The sequence below is a fragment of the Mercenaria mercenaria genome, chromosome 18, assembly GCF_021730395.1.
Source record: "Mercenaria mercenaria strain notata chromosome 18, MADL_Memer_1, whole genome shotgun sequence".
NCBI classification, from domain to species: Eukaryota; Metazoa; Mollusca; class Bivalvia; order Venerida; family Veneridae; genus Mercenaria; species Mercenaria mercenaria.
The window spans coordinates 19,477,394-19,498,446 of NC_069378.1; the positions used below are offsets into that span (position 1 = coordinate 19,477,394).

The window sequence follows — 21,053 nt, forward strand, 5'->3', positions numbered from 1 at the left end:
AAACTTTTTCAACCTAAATTTACAAGCTAAATAATACCAATTAACTTTTGTTTTATTTCATATATACACTACACCCATGTTATATGGTGACTTCTCTAACATCTTTTAAAAAGAAATATAAAAAGTATATCATATCTTGCAGTTGACTGCTTAAAGAATCTCTTTGTTTATATCGGCTAAATTATAACTATGCCATTATAATATAATTGATTATTATGACTTATTGATTGCCTAAACGTAAATTGTATAAATGGATACTTAATGGCAATATCTACTTTTAGGGGTCTAAGAATGAATGTGATATTAAAAAGGATGAATGTGATATTAATTTAGGCTATGTGATAATGTAAATTGTATTTGGTTGTTGTTGTTTTGCAGAAGGCCACATTTAGAATTAAGATGTATCTTTTGTACTTTGTACTTATCTTTAGCTTCATGTGCTACCTTCTTTAAATAAAAATGTCATTATTATTTTTTGTTATTGTTATTATTATTATTATTATTATTATTATTATCAAAACATAATTAATGCAATATTCAGTTGAACCGACTGAAGGTTAAACACTTTATCCAGAAAAAAATTACATTTTAACTTTACCACATGATCACATGATCAAGTGTTTTATCTATATAAAAGGGTCGCCTTTGGATTGCTCGCTCTTTTTAATATTGATTTCTGCAAAAGAGGAAAACAATGACTTATACTTTTATTTAAACATTGATATGAATTTAATTTAGAAATACTAACCCACCCTGTCCTTTTTCCCTTGCTGATATTTTATATTTCTAGGATATCATCTTTCGTCTTGACTAGGCAATGCAAGGGAAAAAAAGAGACAGTGAATAAACCGACTTCGACAGTTACAACAATCTGTCACATTTGAAGGGGCAGAGAAGCTAGCATAAAACACTTGCTGCCGTTGCCAAAAAATAAAATTCAGTATGAATTTAAATTTACAATTATAATTAACTTATTAATATATCTGAATCCAGCCATTAAAAAATAAATATACCAAAATTAGATAAATGACATAAATATAGTAAATAGTTTATACTATTAGTCATTTTTCCGGCCGCAGGCCGGTATTGTATTCACCTTTTCTTCCTATAATATCTTGGTTGAAGGTTATTTAACAACTGATTAAAAACTTTACATTCCGATTGGTGGATGAACAATTCCGCAGGGTTCCGAATGCAATAGAAAAAAAATTCTTAAGGGATGTGAAGGTGCTCTCAGCTGTACTGTTAGGCAGTATAAACCGTTGCAAGACTCTTTTGAAAATAGCTTACGTCATAAACCGGAATCGACTCGGTAGTGAAACCGCGGAAGAGTTCGACAAACCTTTGGATACAGAGTGATCTCTCGTAAACGATTTAGAAGTCAACTCGTCCCTAGATAACTCATCCCCAACTCAATTCATCCCCCATGGTCATTTTGGTATCCCTTGTCGATTTTAAATTGGTCATTTCGTCCCCAACATTTCGGTCCCTCCTTTTTAGTCTTATTTTTGTCAAGGTTTCCTAGATCGTGATTAATATAATTATGATGGAATTACGTTGTAAAATATGTGTTCTATAAAATGTGTTCTACATAAAAATAAAATACTTTAAAAACTTCCTTTTGTTTTGCTTTATAAATACCCGATCGTATGTAAAAGTGCAGTGCATGCACGTTTCGTAGCTTAAAATATGCATTGGCTAATGCGGCCTTGTATCTTTTTTTAAAGATCGATAAATCCAGTGTGAAACTGAGACATGCGCAAAAGTAATCTGTAGAGGCAGACTGGACAAATCAGATAGTTTCAATCGCTCTGACATGGAAGCAACAACACTAGCTTACGCGTTCGTTCTTGTGATTATTATCGGTAGATTTTGTTGCGTTCTTTCCGCCGTGGAATCAATACGTCTTGCCAGAAACAAGGAGTTTGATGGTTTGACATGCCCGGTTTCTAAAACGATTTTTAACGCAGATCGCGTGGACAATAAAATACAATGCGCCTCGCTTTGTACGGAAGCGTCCTCGTGTGTTGGAGTTTTTCACCATTCGCAAACAAAGGATTGTGTAGGTTGCAGTTCCTTTGACAAAGACGACGCACCGGTATTGGAGGGTAAGCAGTTTTACGCAAGACGCCCTCAGGTTTTCGAAGGACGTAAGTGTCTCATTTTAAATATGTCCAATAGAAACTTTGATGATAAGTTTTGATAAGTTTTTTTTTTCAGAATTCTATATGGCCATATGGTCCATGAGAACTAACAAAAGATGAAACATGGCAAGACATTGTATAATTATCAATACAATGATATTGTTAGGCGCAGAAGGTTAACAATAAATTGACAGTTACAAAAAAATATCAAACATTTAAGAACACATGATAATATAATGCTGATGATTTCATTAAAGTAATATTAATCAGTGCTTAAGCAGAACTTATCAAAATTTTAATATTTAACATGTCATAGATTTCCGTCATTTTGCTCATTTAATTGTTTGGTATTTAGTGGATACATGTAGGAGCATTTGAATATTAAATATGTTGAGGGCCTCCAAGGCCAAGTGGTTAAGGTCGCTGACTTCAAATCACTTGCCTCTCATCGATGTGGATTCGAGCCCCACTCGGTTCGTTGAATTCTTCATGTGAGGAAGCCATCCAGCTGACTTACGGATGGTCGGTGGTTCTACCCAGGTGACCGCCTGTGACGAAATAATGCACGGATGGGCACCTGGGGTCTTCCTCAACCATCAAAGCTGGAAAGTCGCCATATGACCATTAATTGTGTCGGCGCAACGTTAAACCCAACAAAATAAATATCAAATATGTCATATTATTGTTTTATACTAAGAGGGTAAATGTAGTAGCATTCGAATATATGATAAAACTCGAATAGGTAGAGCTATAAGACTCATCCGTGCGTCGGCGTCCTGACTTGGCTATGTTTTTAATGTAAGCTTGTATTTCAGTAACCGCTTGTGGGAATGGAGTGAAACTTTCCACACTTATTCACTGTGATAAACTGACTTACATTGCATAGGTTTAAAAACTCTATTTTGCCTTTCAACAAAAAATATGCCGCTTTTTCGGCTGAGCAGTTTTTGATTAAGTTTTTATATGTAAGCTGGCATTTTAGTGCAAACAAATGGGAATGGATTGAAATTCAACACACTTGTCCACTATCATGGGCTGATATGTGTTGTACAGGATCCAAAATCCTGTTTTGTATTTTTACCAAATTATGCCCCTTTTTCGATCTTAAATTCATTTCAATTGACAAGGCAGTTGAATAGTCGAGCGTGTCTGTCCTCCGACAGCTCTTGTTCGTCATATTATTACCAAACACGACTTCGTTGGAATGTTGGAATTTTCCATTGAAAAAAAAATGCCATTTTGGCAATGCATGTAGATCAGTTGCAATTAAGCATATTTCAAATAAGATATTTTGTTAAGCAGGAAAATACAGAAATAAGTCTGTATAATATAAACGAAATACATAATATATGAGCCGTGCCATGAGAAAACCAACATAGTGGCTTTGCGACCAGCATGGATCCAGACCAGCCTGCGCATCCGCTACATTGCTTTATATTGTGATGTGTTATTCAGTTTCTTGTATAAATATACAAAACATGAATTGTGTTTAATTCTTAACCAAGATTGTGGGCTTTATTTAAGTTCAAATCTATTCTGCAATCATTAACACTATTATCAATTTACTCAGACAAATAATGCACTTGATGCACTTTTAAGAAGACAGTGAAACTTATTCCTGAGGCAACATAACACGAACTAAGTTTGTTTGCAACATCACGATAGAATTTAATTTAAATGTGAGACTAATGATCGGTTAAGTTTAAGCATTTTATTCGTTATCAATTTGACAGCATGAACAGTTCTGCTACAAAAACTGGAAACACGCGAACTCAATTTTGGAGAGGGCCATATTTACTAGATACACTTTATATATGATCATCGTTATCGTACCTTTCAAATGAACCATTGGCAATCAAGTATTGCTATAGACAGTGTCAACCGTTACGGGCACATGAAGCGATGGTCCGTGACAACGGAGCGGTAGTCTAGTGGTTAGGGTGTCGGTCGCTCAACCCGGGGGTCATGGTCCGAGCCCCACTGGGGTTGCGACCATAACTTCTCATATGACACCAGTACTGGGTTTTCAAGGAAGCGGACTCGAGAGTGATTCAAATAAGGTTTAAGCTTTCATCACAATTGAGCAAAAATAAATTAGTATAAACTTAACTGGCACATGTTTACCTGATATTACTTCGATGACAACTTCATCAAAAACCAATGTGGTATTTTGCTAAATTGAAGGTAATAACATCTCTGGTGATTCTAGTCAGATTTCACCCATAACTGATGTGATGTTGCTCATTGCGGAGCTGGAACGGTCGTCTGCGCATGTCCGGAAGTGATTATCAATTTGAGCGCACGACAAAAATCCGCAATTTATTGCATGTCTACACGCATTTAGTGTATAATATGTATAATACACTGACTAAAGGTTAGGGTTAGTATCACCATGGTTACAAACTATATACATTTAAGATATTTTTCATTCAAATTGCTTGAATTCGGTATATACCGGAGTCTGTAATTCATACATTGAGTCACAGTCTAATTGATGTACACTGCGATCATATAATCATACATAGAATGGCCGAATATTGACAAGATTGGTATAAACTTTAATGTCTTTAGAGCGTTTACAAGTTCAAAATACGGAGTCGTGATGGTGATATTTAAAATGTCACGTTTAGCCCTAGATTTCTTGCTAAATAAAATTTCTTTGACTGGGATTACTAGGACAGTCTGATTGAAGATCGAACTTGGCCTGCCAATACGTGTATGATTCAGCAGACTGATCAATGATTGAATGTATGTAGATCTACCCTAGTGTGTTTACAAAGTGTAATATATGGAATTTTCAGTTAATTCAAAGCTTTTAGATAAACAGAAAAACATTCGCTTGGTCATGCATTTATTACATGTATACTTTAGGCTGTAAGTGAGCTCTGAAAAATACGTTTGTACGAAATCGTGAAAATAGTCAAACGTATCTGTTACATTTCTGATATGTGATATTTTCGGCCATATTTTCAACAAATCTGTGAAAGCCACGCACTTCCTGTTTATAGAAATGTTCAGAGTTCTGGAACTCTTGTATCTGGTACAATTAGTAGTTACCGTTTCGCAAAGGCGAGTCAGGAAAATATTGTGATGTACGCTACAATTCGCGGAAGTACAGCGGGTACATATGCACTAAACATGGTGTTCAACATTAACAAAGTAGTCACCAGTCTTGAAAAATTGATAATATCAGCAATAAACAAACAGCGGTAGTCGCAAATACTTTCACATCAATGTTTAGGTAATCCAAAGAAAGCTTTATCTACTACGACAAAACTATCGTTAATAGTAATGTTAGACAATATCATTTAGAAGATATGCATGGAACAGAGAGCTGATTTATATAAATATGAGCCTTTGATGAAATGTAAAAGGCGGTGAAATGTGAAAATGCAATGAAATGCGATCAAATGTTTATAGGCGATGAAATGTGAAAATTAAACAGGTGTCAGGTTTGCGTAATAGTAACTTTTTGAAGACATAGAAATTAGCTTCTGTAACATCTCGATACTAGATAGCAATTGAACATATATTGTAGAACAGTAACCTCTTCTTGCTGACAGACATTTTACCTTTAATTTCAGTTGAAGAGACAAATGTTGCCCTAGGGAAACAGACTGCCATATCAAGCATAAGTGACAGTCACGATAAAGCTAAAGGCGTAGATGGCAATACTAACCAAGATTTGAAAGAAGGATCTTGCTTTCATACTGATAAGGAAACAGACCCATGGTGGCGTGTCGATCTTGGAGCTATGTATCATATTGTCGATGTAACATTATTCAATAGAATTGATAGTGACTGCGAGATTGGTGGATGCAGTAAGTTAACACCCCTTGCTCTAAACCAGTTGATCATATATTTGCTACATGTATTTACAAAGAACTTATATTTGGTAATTCCAAATCTGAGGCTCTAGTAACCTTTCTTTACATTCCGTTACAGAGTCGCAAACAAAATTTTAAGTGGGTACTTTTATTCAGTCTCCCATAGAAATTTATAAAAGTATACAGTCTTATGACTAAATGTTATTATATATATATGCTTACCATATTTTAAGAAAAATCTAACTTTTTACACATGTCGTGGGAATTTTGAATAACGAGCATGTAAGACGCCATCAGTTCAAACAAGGAGGCCGTCATGGTCTAAGATCGCTCACCTCATAGAAAAGTTCCTATTATGTTAGTGAGTTATCAATGGCACATTTCTTCGAAGTTCGGAAGGCTTGCAGATTCGTATCTGAAGGTCATATATCCCAAACAATGCTTTGTCTTTAAATAAAATCATTGTTTGCAGTTCAGATGCGAAGACATTATATCACAAGAGCGCCATTCGAGTGATATAATAATACGCATCTCGTTTTTCTCACATAAAAGCGTTTAACTTTGCAATTCACGTTCCTTGCAATTAATGCAGACTGTAAATCAATAGAATTTTGCATGTTATATCAGACTAAAATGAATTGAAAATGATAACTAGACAACTAATATTCGGATATGTCCAATTTCTCAGCTAAAAATCGGGGATTCTAACTGAGCGATCGCCATGTTATTTTCTTACGACAAGATTGGCATCGATAGGACAAAATATAACTTTGTTATTTCTTAGCAATGTATTTATATCTTGTGTCATGTTTGTAAAGCAAGATATTAAATAATTAGGGACTAATCGTTGGGAAGACACAAAAGTTTATAAACATCGTTGGCTCTATAAAAAAGGTTTATACACGATACGTCAGGTACATGATTGCAAATCTATTACTTTCCTGCAAAGCAAGAAATGTTCAATCGCCTACTGTAGAACTAAATTTTTGTACATGTTTCGAGTTTAAATGTTTTACAGATCGTCGGACTAGAGACTTGAGGTTGAGTATGGGGACGACACTGGAGTCTATGAACATTGTTGGCACTGTGCCAGGTCAGATTGACGATATTCATACCTTCCTTTTTCCAGAGGGTAAACAAGCAAGATACGTTCAAGTTACACTCGAAGGCCTTGAATATCTACATCTTTGCGAAGTGCAAGTGTTTGGATTTCCAAGTAAGAATTTCTAACAGTTCCACAAATATTCTGAAAAGCTTTTAAAATGTAAACCTTGCATACATCGGTATAAGTAACCCCACCAACACCAAGTGACGTACCCACTCTTTCCGCTCCGGCATATTGGCCGCGGCCTATACACCAAAATGCGGCGAACATGACCATGTCGTATAAAGAATGTCCTCGATAAATAGTCAATGAAATCGATTGCGTTTACGTTAATCCGTTGAATGCAGTGAACTGTTAATGTAATTTTTCGTGAGCTGTTTTCAAAGGCCCTTTCGGCAAAATGTCCATTCTGTACTCTTTACATTTTAGCTGATTCGATCGGATAAGCAAAATATGGCTACACAGAATTTCAACAGCTTACAAAATGTAAGTGAAAAATTAAAACTGTCGTAAAGGCCGCATGAAAGGCCCATTTAGAAAAAATAAAATGACGTATAGGCCGCTTCGACGCATAGGCTCACCCCTGAAAATTTCACTTTTTTAACGTATAGGCCTATTGTCCGGAAAATACGGTAACTACCATCAAGGAAATACAGAGGAATACATTTTTTTTTCTGTGTGGGTCTTTAATTCATCAAGTTAATTACACAAGGAAGTAAAATGCCCATTACACGAGCATGTTTGCATCCGGATAATATTAAAACATTTTCTTTCTTATTTTAACATATATGTCTGTCTCAAAGAAATCAGCCATTTGGCACATTTTTTAATCTGTCGTGCTAGTTTAAATATATTCAAATATTATATACCCTTCTCAAATGCGCTCATTTGATTGGTCGAAATGAGTGCACGCGCGGGTCCGCAAAAAGCGATATTGACCTGCAAAAGTGATAATGACTCTTGTGATATCACTTTTTCTTAAATGTGTGAAATATGGGCTAGTGAAATGAATGTATTTATGAAGGGCATATAATATAACAATTATAGACTTATATTTCGGTCAATATGTGTTTTTACGGACCTGTAAAAATGATATTGACCTCAACATAAGTCAATAACTGTATAGTAAAAAAACGAATGCACATTAAATATAGTATTTCTAGTTCACCTAACCAGGAATAATTTGTTTCACTGTTCCTATATATGACACTGTCAGATACCTTTTCCTTACGAAATTTCAAGAATGAAACATTTGAAGCTCAATCAATAATAATTTTATGCAGGTTGGTTTGTTGAGATCGTTGGGATATGATAATACGTGCATATATTTATTGATAGAACTTCAAGCGCTTGTGGATGAAGGCGTACTAAATATCTTTAGATAAAAGATGTGTAATTACAAGTCCATCGTGCCCTCTCTAGAATAATCAAAGCACTGAGAGTACTTATGGAGCGGTGGCCTCTCTAGAATAAATATCAGAAGTGTTCAACTAGTATTCCTGATGGAAACTGTTCTTCGTCAAAAAATGACAGATTCAAAATAACATTGCAATTTTCCCTCATTAAGTATAAAGTAATTAATATCAACTTACTAGACGATTCGATTATCAGCTTTTTATAGAGCTGAATTGAGAAACATCAATATTAACATTTCTTTTTTTATAAAAATCTACCTGTTGGAATAATTTTGACAGCAATATATTTTTCTTTGTTTCAGCTTACTAAATCATTCAACTTATGATTCGAAATTGGAGGAATCGGCATGCAGGACTTAAACTAACTAACTACAGGTTATTCCACTCCTTTATAAAGCAACCGGATTTTTAAATGGACGTGTGGTTTTAAGCACTGAACCAGACAACTGACTTTGGTATTGCACGAATTAGGACAGCGACATCCTGTAGTGTAATTCGAAAATATAGAACTTACCCTAGAAAATAAAGTTGTAAATTACGTTATATGACTGAAATATGGAGTTCCTCAAATAAAACATTGTAAAATCTACGCTCTGTATCCCACGAAATTCTTATTTGCGTACAAGACCTCGTATAAATTTACTCTAAGATTCGTCTCGTACTTCAGCGTTAATATTTGGAATAAGATTCCTGCTGAAATTAAGGAATCCTGGACATGGAAACATTCAAAAATTTAAAACAACAATTGTTCGTTCACTACCCCTATCGGCCACGTACTTTCCCCTTGCAATTGCAATGCCTTGCTTTGGCACCCCCTCCCCCTTTACTATGAGTAAATTATCGTGCCCACCTCAATTTTGGCTGCCCGAATCTTAAGGCGATGCCCGATTGTTGTCTTTTCCTGCTTATATGTGTGCGTTTGTGTGTTTGTGCGTCTGTGTGACTTGGGTGGTGTCCTACGGTGTTGTTATTTCTTATTTGTCTGTTTATCTATGTTAGTAAGTTGTGTGCGTGTGCGTGTGTGTTTGTCTTTGGGACGTGAGTGTCTGCGATACTGTGGTTTCAGCTGTAGTGTAACTGTGATCAAGGAACGTAATATTCGTTTTGTATATTCATCCTTGTTTTACTTTCCCCTTCTACCCCCTCCCCCACTCCCTCTCTACTCCGTACCCCTTCCTCCCCCTCTATCTTTATTTTGCATGAAATTAAAATGTACTTGTTGGATTTTTGAAGCAACCCGTCTGTAATATTTTTCCGTTACAGCTTCTTTTCGTTGTGGGTCTACTTTGCGTGGCTATGAGGCTGTGTTTGTGGTGCTCTGTGCATCCGAGAAATCTTACCTATTATCTTTCATGTTTCCTACAATTTCTAAAGTTAATGGTTATGTATACATATAATGATTCTTGTTGTTTTTCTCTCTATTTTACATATACGAGTGTCTGTCAAACGAATAAATGGGAAGCAGTATAATATGATGATATACTGTTGTTTTTTGTTGTTGTTTGTTTTGTGTGCTTTTTTTTTTGCAAGTGATTCGTGTAATTGTAAATGTTCGTATTCATGCATATTGTTGTTCTTGTTCTTGTTCTTGTGAACCGAGGGCCTTACTGGAAATAGTTTGCATTTTATTTTGATGCTATGTACACTCTACATAACCTTTATTGGATTTAGATTTTATTACTATTATTTATTATTATTATTATCATTATTATTATTATTAACAAGGCAGTCTGAAAGACAGCTAAATCCCCCGCCACTGCTATGGATAGTGAAAGGGTAAACCTTTGATTTTAGCTGTGACCTTGACCTTGAACTGACATGGCTGACTCATGAATTCTGCACAACGTCTTGATGAGGTGATCATTTGACCCAAGTTTCATGAAAATCCTTCAAGGGGTTTAGGAGATACAGAGCTGAAACCTTTGACCTTCAGTTGTGACCTTGACCTTGAGTTGACATGGCTGACTCATGAGTTCTTGATGAGGTGATCATTTGACCCAAGTTTGATGAAAATCCTTCAAGGGGTTTAGGAGATACAGAGTGGACACAAAATGGAAGGCTCAAACCTTCGACCCTTAGTTGTGACCTTGACCTTGAGCTGGCATGGTTGACTCATAATTTCTGCACATCGTTTTGATGAGGTAATCATTTTACCCAAGTTTTATAAAATTCCTTCAAGGGGTTTAGGAGATATACAGCGGACACGAAATGGAAGGCTCAAACCTTTGACCTTCAGTTGTGACCTTGAGCCGACATGGCTGACTCATAAGTTCTGCACATCGCCTTGATGAGGTGATCGTTTGACCCAAGTTTGATGAAAATCCTTCAAGGAGTTTAGGAGATATAGAGCGGACACAAAATGGAAGGCTCAAACCTTTGACCCTAAGTTGTGACCTTGACCTTGAGCCGGCATGACTGACTCATGGGTTCTGCACATCGTCTTGATGAGGTGATCATTTGACCCAAGTTTGATAAAATTTCTTCAAGGGGTTTAGGAGATATAGAGCGGACACAAAATGGAAGGCTCAAACCTTTGACCTTGAGTTGTGACCTTGGCCTTGAGCCGACAAGGCTGACCCATGGGTTCTGCACATCGTCTTGATGAGGTGATTATTTGACCCAAGTTTCATGAAAATCTTTCAAGGAGTTTAGAAGATATAGAGCGGACACAAAACGGAAGGCTCAAAACCTTTGACCCTAAGTTGTGACCTTGACCTTGAGCCGGCATGGCTGACTTATGGGTTCTGCACATCGTCTTGATGAGGTGATCATTTGACCCAAGTTTTATAAAATTCCTTCAAGGGGTTTATGAGATATAGAGCGGACACAAAATGACAGGCTCAAACCTTTGACCTTGAGTTGTGACCTCGACCTTGAGCCGACAAGGCTGATTCATGGGTTCTGCACATCGTCTTGATGAGGTGATCATTTGACCCAAGTTTCATGAAAATCCTTCTAGGGGTTTAGGAGATATGGACCGGACACGATTTTGTTACGGACGGAAGGACGGAAGGACGGAGTCCATTCCTATAATCCCTCCGCCACGGCGGGGGATTAAAAAGAATGTATAAGAGCTTAAAGTTCCTTTAGAAGTTAAGTTTCATGTTAAGAATAGATATAACAGCTGTCTGAATTATGTCATGCATAATTATATGGTTAGACAAGATAAACTTTTGCAGTAAGAGCAGCCACATTTTCAACAATGGCATTATGTGCATTTAAAACAATTAAATTTGAATTATCTTTTAGAGCTCATTGAAATGAATTATGATTCTTTTAAAACAATTAAATTTTAATTATCTCATATTTTTGTTTGTTTTGTTTTTGTTTGTTTTAACGTAACACAGGCACAATTATAGATAATATGGCGACTTTTCAGCTTTTCGTCCCGGCGATATATGACCGTTTTGTGTGGATTCGCCGTAAAACCCAACTCATTCATTAAGCTTTTCGTGGTTGAGGAAGACCACAGGTGTCCCTCCGCATTATTTCAGTACGGGTGAGCACCTGAGTAGATAGAAATGACGATCTTCCGCAAGCTATCAGTATGGATTCCTCATATGAAAAAAACTATGCCCGAAGTAAGACTCAAACCCACATCCATGAGGAGCATGTGACTAAAAATTAGCAACCACTCGCCAATGGATGCCTCAGCCTATCTTATACAGTTCAATGAAAGGCATTTTCAGCCTAAAAGCAATTAGATTGAAATTAAATTTTACAGAGCATTGAAAGGCTTTATGATTCTATAAATTCAATTTCAATAGTTTATTCGGCCAAACATAATACTCTGTTCATCGCCGGTACTTTATGACCGCATTAACACAATAAACATGAGCATAGCATGAATATACATGTATAGGCATACATGTAACAGGTATGAATTACAATACGAATACACGATTGCAGTCGGCCTCTTTCAATCAAGCAAATCCTTGATAATAATTTTGTATAGTATTGGGACAATCCCCACTTAAATCAAAGTACTGAAAGTACAGAAAGGCTGGCTACCACAAAACACTGAATGAAAACTGTGCGGGAAAGATGTTGGCAAAATCTTAGATATTATGGGTTTTCCATATTAAACTAAGGCGAGCATAGAGTATTGTTGTGGTCTTGATTAACTTGTGCATCCAAGTTAAAGTTCAATCAAGAAACCTAGTTTATCGGACGTAAACATGGGTCCAAGAGAGTAAACTATAATTTAAGCCCGTTATACTGTGTGTTCGCTCGAAAATTTATGTTAGTATTCGATAATCATAGTATCGACAAAAAAAGTAATTGCTGGATAATTTGATTGCAGAGAACCATTGTATACGGACGTGAACCTATGTTTACGACCATGAACTTGGGTTTACGAGTGTGAACCACAGTTTATGAACGTGAACGTAGGTTTCAGTTCGAAAAACTTGGTTTCTCGAACAAAACTATGATTTTTGATCATTATCCTATATTCACCAGCGTTAACCTATGTTTACGGTTGTAAACCCATGTTCACGGTCGTAAACCTAAGTTCTCGATCGTTAACATATGTTCACGTTCGTAAGCTATGGTTTACACCCGAGAACCCTGGTTTACTCCCGTAAACATAAGTTCACGCTCGTGAACTTAAAATAACGGCCGAAATTCAAAGTTTAATTGAACTAGTCGAAACCTGGGTTCACGGGCGTGTTTTCGCCCGAAAATATTGGTAAGTATTAAAAAACCTGGTTTTACGTTCGAAAACCCTTGTTTATCTGTAATTGTTAATTCTACTTTTTTTACTGCAAACCTGGGTTACCGTTATTATTGGACAATTGGCGTGCCATAACCGTTTATATACGTTTCTTAGGAAGCGATAATAAACACTGAGGGACATAATATCAGATAAAATATAAAGGTAACAAACATAACATCTATAATTCGATATGCAATCCCCCACCCAACACACATATTATGTGTGAATGTATGAACATTGATCAAATGGGGCGATTTTCTTGTCGGTATGAGGGAAATTTTGGGCTCGTTCCCCGCTATAAACCGGACTGTTAATGATTATTGTCTAGTCATGTTGCTTCCTTAATACGATGGTTAGGAAAATTGGCGTACCCGTAATAATGTATTTTTTTGAAGAGTATTCAATTCCTACTATGACTTTAACTAATTTTTCAGGAGGGCGTAGGTTCAAACCCTACTAGGACTAGACTTTGTTCATTATCTTTCTTTTTCCGAGTAAGATAAACTGTTGTTCTTTTAAAGACATATTATCATTGATCTGTCGTACAAAAGCGGAAATGTTTTATTTGATTAGCCATTTCTTAGTCATTTCTTGCTGTTTCAAATGAATTTGACCTGAAGGGTGAATGTTTAGACATCTTTGAAAAATACTTAATTAAATTTGTAAAAGTTCTTGATTTTGCATTTATTTTTACAAAGTTTTGAATAAATGTATATAGGTAGCTTTTACTTCTGCCCTATGGTTCTTTATGAATGCATAGAACAAGGTCATAATTTTCAAAAGTTGGAGCTTAATTTCTTTCCGATTAAATCCTTTTACTCGAGGCTCCCCAGAAAAATTGTTATCGCCAATTTTAGTTTGTGTTTTATAATTGCTAGACATAACTTATACAAAATTAACAAATAAAAAACAAACAACAACGACACGGTAAAAGTCATTTAAAGATGAATCACAGTGCGAAATATGTTAACTTCAGAACTGTATCAAGTTAGTGCAATTGTTAAACATTACCAATACGGGTCCACTATCTTAATATAACCTGAAAAAGTTGAAAACGTGTGTTTAAACAAAACTCGCTACATCTACACCCCAACCCTTAAAGCAAATTGGTGACAAAGCGCTTTTTACATTATATCTTTTAATATTCGTCAGAATGTTTAAAACGAATTTAGTATAAAAATAGCCTAAAAACAGGTATAATGTGGTCATTTGTTTCTTATCACGTTACTGTGGCAATCACGCAGCGATTACGTCCCTTAGTACCTATAGCAAATGATCTAAAAGAATAGTTTCTAAAAACTTAAGCCCTAAATAAAAGACCTGACATAACTCATATCACTATAAGTTCATTTTAATTAATATTTCATATTTCTTATTTTCCACGTTATGTCAGGTCGTCGAATATTCATATCGACGATTGTTTCTCGGAACCAGCGTTTGTTTACATAGCTCCTTATAGACCGAGGTCATAATCTATAACGAAGCGGTCAACGTTGAGTTAGTTCCATTCATACGAACATTTCATTCATGGAGGCGAATTAATTTACCATCATTATGTTATATTTTCTAATGTTATCTTTCAAGTATTTACCGTTAGAAAAATAAAACATTATTACAACATGTTTGCGCAAGTAGATCTATTGAAACAGGTAAGTTTAACAATCTTTATACAACTCTATGGCAAAACTGATTAACGTGGCGGACTATTTGAATTGCGCATGAAATTATATTTTGTGTTGTCAGTCTCAGCACCTGTTGAACTTTACAGAAACTCGATATCTGGCGAATATCGCCAGCCTAAAAATAGGCCACTGACAATAAAAGTTTTGTAGGCAGGTATTTCGTATATCTCTATAAAATGGACACACTTACAGGAAGTGATATTCATTCTCAGCTGTTTTGCAAATCAAACTACGTGTTATAAAGCACGTATATTTGACAAAAATTGAACCAGATGTCAAGGAAAAAGTATTCGTCCCAGGAAAAGTATTTCAAAGAAATCATGTATTAACAGCACATGAATTGTCTTGTTAATACACGATTTTTCTCCACTTAACACATAGGCGGATCCATTGAAAAAAGGTAGTTTTTATGCAAAAATAATCGAAAAAAAGGGATGACTCTTTTATTTCTAAACAAAACATATAAAGTGTCATCATTTGAGCCGTGCCATGGGAAAACCAACATAGTGGGTATGCGACCAGCATGGATCCAGACCAGCCTGCGCATCCGCGCAGTCTGGTCAGGATCCATGCTGTTCGCTAATAGTTTCTCCAATTCCAATAGGCTTTAAAAGCGAACAGCATGGAGCCTGACCAGACTGCGCGGATGCGCAGGCTGGTCTGGATCCATGCTGGTCGCAAACCCACTATGTTGGTTTTCCCATGGCACGGCTCATTTATCTAATTAGTTAGATTATTAATTGCCTATACAATGAACATTGTTCCGTATCAAAATATGACAAATATTTGTTTTGGAATTGTTATGCAGACAGCAATGGCATCAAAACATGTTTACTTGAAAGTTAGAAGTATTAAATTAGTTCTCTTCTGATGTAAATAAATGCGTAAATACTGGCATTTATAACGGAAGCCTTTATGCAAGTTGTCTTTTGTCTTTTTGATTAATGATGCATATTTCATGGTCGCTAGGCAACATTCAAGCAAACATACTTCTCCAAACATTTAATCAAAAAATACAGCACGTGTTTTGATTAAGAATGCTGAGCCAGATTATTTGAATATTTCATTAACTGTTTGATGTGTTTTAAAGTTCGAAATGATTTCAATTAAATCGATGTTGCTTATTGCAGATATCGAGCGATCTTCTGCGCATGTCCGGAAGTGATTATCAATTAGGTTACATTCTACCAATTCAATTCTTTATTATTTCATATTAACAATTAAATATGGCGTACCGTTAGGGTCGAAAATGCCGATTTAGCTTTAAGACAATTCGGAATTAGTATGACCCTGAATTAAGATAAATCTATTTAGCTTTAAGACAATTCGAATTAGTATGACCCAGGGTCGGACATATTCCAGTTAGTATGACCCAGGTTCGGAATTAGCTTAAAGCTATTTCATTTAGTACGACCCAGGGTCGGACATATTCCAATTAGTATGACCCAGGTTCGGAATTAGCTTAAAGCTATTTCATATTTAGTAAGACCCAGGGTCAGACATATCGGAATATGTCCGACCCAGGGTCATACTAATTGTAACTATGTCCGACCCAGGGTCGTACTAAAGATGGCTGCCGTAATTGAGGGTCATACTATTTCGGAATTAGCTTAAAGCTAATTGGAATATGTCCGACCCAGGGTCATACTAATTGGAATATGTCCGACCCAGGGTCGTACTAATTCGAATTGTCTTAAAGCTAAATGGATTTATCTTAATTCAGGGTCATACTAATTCCGAATTGTCTTAAAGCTAATTGGAATATGTCTGACCCAGGGTCATACTAATTGGAATATGTCCGACCCAGGGTCGTACTAATTCGAATTGTCTTAAAGCTAAATAGATTTATCTTAATTCAGGGTCATACTAATTCCGAATTGTCTTAAAGCTAATTGGAATATGTCTGACCCAGGGTCATACTAATTGGAATATGTCCGACCCAGGGTCGTACTAATTCGAATTGTCTTAAAGCTAAATAGATTTATCTTAATTCAGGGTCATACTAATTCCGAATTGTCTTAAAGCTAATTGGAATATGTCTGACCCAGGGTCATACTAATTGGAATATGTCTGACCCAGGGTCGTACTAATTCGAATTGTCTTAAAGCTAAATGGATTTATCTTAATTCAGGGTCGTACTAATTCGATTTAGTATGATACTATATAGAATATGTCTGACCCAGGGTCGTACTAAATATAATTAGCTTAAAGCTAATTCACAACCAGGGTCATACTAAATAGAATATGTCCGACCCTGGGTCATACTAATTTGAATATGTCCGACCCTGGGTCGTACTAAATCGAATTGTCTTAAAGCTAAATGAATTAGCTTAAAGCTAAATGATTCTTATCAATCAGTACGACCCTGACGCTAAATATAGTAACTAAGATGTGGCCAATCAAAATACCTGTTACATACTCACCACTCGTCAAGCAAGATGCTCGCATCTAAACTCTCTTTATCCAGTACTTCCAAGTACTCATGCAATTAAACCTGTCAGTTTGGCAGAACATCGCAGAATTCACTAAACCACTTATTTACATCAATTTTGTAACCGTTAATGCGTTATTTGTAAAAGAGAAAAAATGACTCCTGGTATCAAACGACAGTTAGACTCAGATAAATAGCTAAGATACTGCCTGTTTATATGTCTTTCCAAGACAGATTGTAGATGTTTGAGTAAAAAAAAAACCGCTGAAGCCTTGGGTGAAGTTTATGTATCTTTTAACCTATTTCTAAAAAAAAAAAGAAAAAAAAAGACAACAAAAATGAAAAGTATAGAAAAATTTCATTTGTAATGTCATATTGATTATCGATTGATATAACTTTTGATCTTTGTTTTACATTTTGCACTCGTGAGGACAAAACCTGTTTTGTTGAAAATAAAAAAAAAACGAAATTTGTTTAGTGATTTGGTAGATAAATTGACGCTTTGGGACATAGATGATTAAACATTTATACCGTGTCTGTTAGCTGTGATTCCTAATGGGCAGTTTGCCGTAGTTCCAAATGGCCATTTATCAAATTAGATTGCTAAACGTTTATACAAGACAAAGTTTAATGGATTCCTAACTATTTCATACTTGGATGGCATTAAAAGTTTTGGTTTTCCAAGACCAGGATTAAGTCGGGTTTTTAATTTTTTATGCGTTTCTTGTTGCAACATCCATTCGATATAACTTCAATTTAACTTCTGCATTAGTTTATACACACGTAAATATAAACTTTGTATATTTTAAAACTATCTATTTTTAATTTAATAATATTTATTGTTAATATTAATTACAATGGGAATAATTTAGTAACATTTTCCAATAGATTTGGCCACGAGTTATATTAAAGATGTTTTTCACAATTATTTCTAGCGGACAGAATTTTCTATAACTTTGCATATTTATAGATTAATGTATGACAAGTTAAAATAAAAAATAAAAATGATAGGTACCCGTGCTTCTTTTTTCAATATTCAAAGTTTATTAAGAACACCAAATCGGTATTTTTGGCTGAAGAAACAATACATACATGTCATAATAAAACTACTGCAAACAACTATTTACTTAAAATTTCACTCTGATGTTACTGTTTATGCATTACAATTAATGAAACCACTATAACTATGCATTAAATGTCAACATATAGATATATTAACTCAGAAAAATTACTCTTGACAGATGTCGGAAGTATCTGAAAGTGACAAAAACACGAAGTATTTCTTAATGATAAGAAAAATCTAGCGGACAAAATTTTACAAAATTTTATATTATGTAAGCTAGAACTAAGACAAAAAATTCTAAACCAAAAAATTAATATCAACCCGTGCTTGTTTTCAAGAAAAATTAAAACATATTCACTCCGCCCACAAAAGTATTTTTTCATAACCCCACCCACCTAAAAATTATGAACATGTTTTTTCTTACACAACAAATTGCACAATGTTATTATCAGTTTCTTAACCAGTTTTCTTACTCACATGCGGAATAATGCTCCTTTAAGGTTGCATGCCTCTAGGTCAAATACTTTTTGAGATACGTGCTACACAAGCTTTCACATGCCATTTACATATATATTTGACACGTCAAGGGACATAAATCTGTTTTTACTGAGTGAAACCTCAAATAAATGCACTGGTGCACAACTTCGCATGCTGAATTTAATTCTTGTATGGTTTCATGACTCCTGGCGCATATACATTTTAGGTACATGCGACACAATTGTTTTTAATTGCATTTTGACTGTGAAGGGCCATAACTCTGGTCTTACTACGTGAAATGAGGGATTGGGAACAAAAAGTATAACAACATTTTAGCAAGTCACATTTGAACTTGAAGGAGATAAATCTACGTTAAGATTTTCTGGAATTTTATGTGACTTGGAGTCGGCAGAATCATTACTGGACGAAATAGTTTACTTTGGCTGTCCAGAATGTATTCGATTCGAGCACTTCCTACGACTACTCCTCCAATAAAACACCATCACTTTTAAAGGTAAAATATGCACGACCTATATTGTTAGTACATACGATATTTTTTGCGCGAGTGCGCTACATATCCGACATGCAATTATGCACTTTCGGCGGCGAATCCTGAACTTTACAGTGGTTATCGCTTGCTGCGCGATTGAGGTGCGCACAAAATATTGTGATGAACTCCTTTAAAATTAGCTAACGGTCCTCTCCACAAAATGACATTAAAACGGAATATTGTAAACAAAGTCCATAAATATCATTTTAGTTTGGAAACTATACGTTGTACAGGCAATATGTTATTTATCGTTATGGCGTAGATCTGTATGCCAATATTACGAAAATTATTTTGCGAAAACAACCCCTTTTTGCGAGCAGTAAACAATTGGATGTACATTAAAGGACTCGAACTTTACGTCGTTAGACATGTGACTGGAAATTTGAGTGGTCTGAGATGTTTTGTCATTCCACTAATTGCTCCTTTAACTGGTTACGAAAGTTCTATGTTACGAGATACCTATGTAGTGAGAGAGATCGTTAAGTTATACACACAGAATCTGCCTTACTCTATTAGCTCTAATATCGAATGCATCCGTGCAAACATTGGTTGCAATTAGATCACCAAAATAGCGTGCAGCATTAATCATTTACAAAAAGGAAGTTACAATTGGTTGCTTTTCAAAATCCAAATTCATTAAAACGCAATTTAGGGCTTGGGGTTTAAGTTGCATACCTGAGTACTTTGCGTATCATGCGCAACCCCTAAATATTTGGCTACATGATTGCTATTTCTGTGTTGCGTTTGCTTCAGGAAATTGGTTGAAATGCACGTGTATGATATACGCGTGTCTGTATAAAGTAGTGGCGAATATACTTTTCTGTATGCAGTAGTGATCGTAACGCACGTGTCCGTATGCAGTAGAGTTAAAATGCACGTGTCCGTATGCAGCAGTGGTTGAAATGGACGTGTCCGTTGGCATAGTGGTTGAAATGCACGCGTTCGTATGCAGTTTTTTTTTTCTGAAACCGTTGATATTGTGTTGCGATTTGCTATTCTAGTACTTTGGAGTACAGTACAGTGGCTAACAAAATATAAATGCTGACCGTTTACATAACGATGTCGTAAATATAATATAGCACCAGTATTAGGCAGGTATTTCTATTCAAAGCGGCAGGTTCGAACTTTCAGACTTGTAGAATTTTCAAATCAGTTCAACTGTAGCAAACAGTTGGATCTCAGTGAACCATATAGCGGCCATATAATACGGAAAATCTTTCATTATATCTGTCATACCTATCATAGGAAACATTTCTTTACTATTTTAAAACAACTGAGTAAAAATAAGACCTGACATTTAAGAATAGTCGTAGAAATGTAACGGTATGCGTCACGTGGCAACGGCTGATGAAACTGGTCAAATTGGCAAATGCGGCTTTTTAAAAACTGATTTTAAACTAAAACGACTGAATACTTTTCAGTAAAACTTGACACACAATAGGCCTATAAGTACATCAGTTCCCATCGCATTGATTTATGATGATGAAGATTACTGTCTAAATGACCTAAATTTGGGGCGAACATGCAGAATCACATAGCTGACACGTCCGTACTTATTATTTTGTTTTTTTAATGATTTCTTCATAAAGTAGACATTAATTTTATAGCGCCATTTGGTGTTCCGCCAAAATCTCAGTTGAAA

General features: G+C 35.5%; 1 protein-coding gene across 1 annotated transcript; it reads left to right on the forward strand.

Moving 5' to 3' along the window:
* Positions 1-1,792: 1,792 nt before the first annotated feature.
* LOC123538702 (fucolectin-like) lies at positions 1,793-11,789 on the forward strand. The gene is made up of 4 exons (XM_045322994.2): positions 1,793-2,150; positions 5,729-5,965; positions 6,990-7,187; positions 8,794-11,789. The coding sequence occupies exons 1-4, from the start codon at positions 1,817-1,819 to the stop codon at positions 8,799-8,801; spliced, it is 777 nt and encodes a 258-aa protein (XP_045178929.2). The 5' UTR covers positions 1,793-1,816; the 3' UTR covers positions 8,802-11,789.
* The last annotated feature ends 9,264 nt before the right edge of the window (positions 11,790-21,053 follow it).